Source organism: Anopheles coustani, chromosome 2 (genome assembly GCF_943734705.1).
Source record: "Anopheles coustani chromosome 2, idAnoCousDA_361_x.2, whole genome shotgun sequence".
In the NCBI taxonomy this organism is placed as follows: Eukaryota; Metazoa; Arthropoda; class Insecta; order Diptera; family Culicidae; genus Anopheles; species Anopheles coustani.
The window spans coordinates 12492145-12495373 of NC_071289.1; the positions used below are offsets into that span (position 1 = coordinate 12492145).

Here is a 3229-nt window from a genome sequence, read left to right on the forward strand (position 1 = left end):
ACATTGCACTATCGCTTACAAACACATGGTCATCAACATTTGCTCACCCGTTTGTTCTTGCCTTTTTGAAACAAGTGAATTCGCATCAGCTTCAGTCATCTTTTACCATTCGTTTCAATTGTATCTCCCAGGATCGCTTTGTACAGTTATGAGTCGGCGTGTGTGCCTCGTGGTGCTGTATTTTTGCGTTGTTTTTCCGGGCCAGCTAGCAAACGCATTCGGTGGCAAGGAATTCGAACAACTTATGAGCAAACTGGATGTCCTGAACAACAAATTGCAAGAAGTGGAGCAAAATGTGAAGCGTTCAATCATGGTACATTTAAAGAAGCTACGTTGATTTGAGAGCAGAATGGATATAAATGATCATTCTTTACAGGAAATTGAACAAGCCTCAAAAGATAGGCGTGCAAATATACAGGAAAAGCTGGAGAATGTGAACTATACGCTCGACACGCGAATGCAAGCAATAGAAGACTCTTTGAAGAAGGTAAGAGAACAAACCTTGTAATACAAGCTAATTGAATATGAGAAGCAGGTAAATGTTTGATGAAGCTAATCAATGTCTCTTTAACAGCATGTGGTGGAAAGTGTGAAGTCTATCGATGATAAAACACAGGAACAAATGGAAGTCCTGAAGAACTTGTTACTCAACAAGTTAGATGGTGTTCTACAGCAACAAAGTGATCAAAGCAAATTGATCGAAGAAACGTCAAAAACTGAGCTCAAGAAAGTAGCAGAGAACAAAGAATCACAAGACTTACTAACAAATTCGGTACGCAATATAAGTGAACTTTCGGGAAAAAGCAATAAGATTCTTGCGGCGCACTTTATATACCCCGTCACCTCATGTCGTCACGTAGCAAATATAACGGGCAAATATATGATCAGTACAGCGGAAAATACCTTCCCAGTTTTTTGCGAACAAACAAAATTCGCCGGTGGCTGGACGGTCATCCAACAGAGGTTTGACGGGTCGGTCGATTTTTATAGAAACTGGACTGAATACCGTAACGGATTCGGGGAGCTTGAAGGTGAATTCTGGCTCGGGCTCGAGAAAATGCATCAAATGACGAGAGACAAACCGCACGAGCTAATCGTTGAGTTGCAAGATTTTCACGGTAACTACGCGTACGCTAGGTTCGGATTATTTGAGATCGGCAGCGAAGCCGAGATGTTCATGTTGAAGAGATTAGAGATATACTCAGGGATAGCAGGACATTCGTTGCAAGTCAGCTTGGATCAGAGGTTTAGCACGTTCGATCGTGACAATGACCAAGATAATAACAACTGTGCGGAGGATCGCCAAGGAGCCTGGTGGTACTTATGGTGCGGTTACGCCAACTTGAACGGACTGTACAAGTACGCGGCGGATGATCGGAGTGCGATGTCGTGGTACCACTTCAAACATGACTGGCGTGGTATGTCTTACTCGCGAATGATGATTCGTGAGATTGTGAATTAACATGAGCACTTAACGGTTATCGGTTAAGTGTTGGTTCTCTATAGTTGTACGTTTTTTCTCCCTCAGTTATCACTTGCTCTGCCAAAATTCAACTTATTACAAAAGATAAGTTTGATACAGTACTATGCAACATAAATTTGTACTAAAATCTTATTCATTCTATACCGAACTATTTATTTTCCAATCAATGAGAAAACAAAATTTGTCACAATGATATTTATTGATTTGCTCTATACTTAAAGGAACGCTTCCGGTCTATACGTCAGTGTTTGATATTAAACTGCACCAGTTATCTAAAAATAGAAAAACTCAAGAAAAAGAAAAACAAAAATTTTATTTGGGCCCTACAAACTATTAAGATGAAAGGTTTCAATTCAAAATATATTTGTGACAAAACATTCAAGCTCAATTTGCTACATTTTTAATTTAATTTAATTTAGATCAATCAATGTAGTTGACCAGTATTGTCTTACGACTTACAAATCTTGAACAAAATCATATAAAAACAATTAAAAAAGATAAATTTTGTAATTATCTGTTTCAGGATGCAATCTGTTGATTTTTCAGGAATATCAAAGGTAATATAAAATAATGCATATTATGACACTCCATAAGAAAGTTAGAAAAGAAATCAGCCGAATATAGAGATAAAATTAAACGCTCAATAGACCTCGCAAATGGTGAACATGGCATACACTTATTGGGCTAAAAACAAGTCGTATCTCGGGATGATTTCCCACCACCCTGCTTCACCACTTCCAAACTCAAACTCGTCCTCACACTCAGCTGCAGACAATGAAAATCGTCATGTACGATCATTAACGTGCAACATCGCGCAAGCATTCACGATTCGCTTATCCCTTTTCCCTCGTTGTTTGTTTGTTTTTTTGCGTATTTTTTAGTGCATGTGTATACGATTTCCATTCATGCATGCTGTCGTGCTGCTGTCGATTTGGCATAAATACTTTGTTCGCAGGCATTATTTATGGAATGAATGTTTTGGATTAAATTTGTGTTAATTTATTAATTCCTCGGGCCGAAAAAAGCTGCGTGCTCTGTCATGCAGTGATAAAAATTGTTTGCCCCCTAGCTGCCACACAAAAGTGGAAGAAAAAATCACCCCCAGGGCTGATGCAATTATATGCGAAAGAGAGATGGAGGTCGAGCGAGAGGAAACGAGAAAGTAAGAAACAAGCAAACAACAAACACATGACCTCTCCCCAAGGGGCAAGGACCCGGTCATCCTGGAGAGCGAATACGGGAGGGGGTGCTTGGAGGTGGAAACTCGAAAAAATGGCCACACACACAGGGGGGGATGAGCTATTTATAAAAAAAAACACATATATAAAGTATCAACATCAGCTTTATCCCTTAACCCGGGTTCGGTCAATGAGGCGCACGAATGGCCGGACAGAAGGGATATAAAATTAAAACAAAAATCACTTCTGAGTGACGAGCCCCTGACAAATACACACATACACACGCGCATGCACGCCGATGGACACGAATTTCCCAAGGAAAAAGAGAGAAAAAAACAAAGCGCATGATGAACAAACAAACCGGGTTCATAAAAAACCATCATTCATAAAAATGTATAAATCACGCAAACCCTGGCCAAAAGCCGATTCCGAATCACGTGGCGGTGGGAAAAAAAACGGCAATCCGCATGAAGTGTGTAAATACGCCAGATTATTGAACAGCCCCATTTTACACGGCGCGTTGCCGGGCCGAAGCTGCGTACAAATAATCCAGACGGGGTGGGCGTAG

General features: G+C 40.4%; 1 protein-coding gene across 1 annotated transcript; it reads left to right on the forward strand.

The window, feature by feature from the left end:
• The first annotated feature begins 349 nt into the window (after positions 1–349).
• Positions 350–1462, forward strand: LOC131262324 (microfibril-associated glycoprotein 4-like). Its single transcript, XM_058264301.1, has 2 exons — positions 350–487; positions 575–1462. Exons 1-2 carry the CDS (start codon positions 350–352, stop codon positions 1460–1462), a joined length of 1026 nt encoding a protein of 341 aa, XP_058120284.1.
• Positions 1463–3229: the final 1767 nt, after the last annotated feature.

What these genes read in the sequence shown, in the direction of transcription:
- LOC131262324 (XM_058264301.1), top strand. Translation starts at nt 350, where the DNA reads ATGGATATAAATGATCATTCTTTACAGGAAATTGAACAAGCCTCAAAA. An exon ending in TAGAAGACTCTTTGAAGAAG is followed by an intron (nt 488 to 574) that starts GTAAGAGAACAA and finishes TCTCTTTAACAG; the next exon opens with CATGTGGTGGAAAGTGTGAA.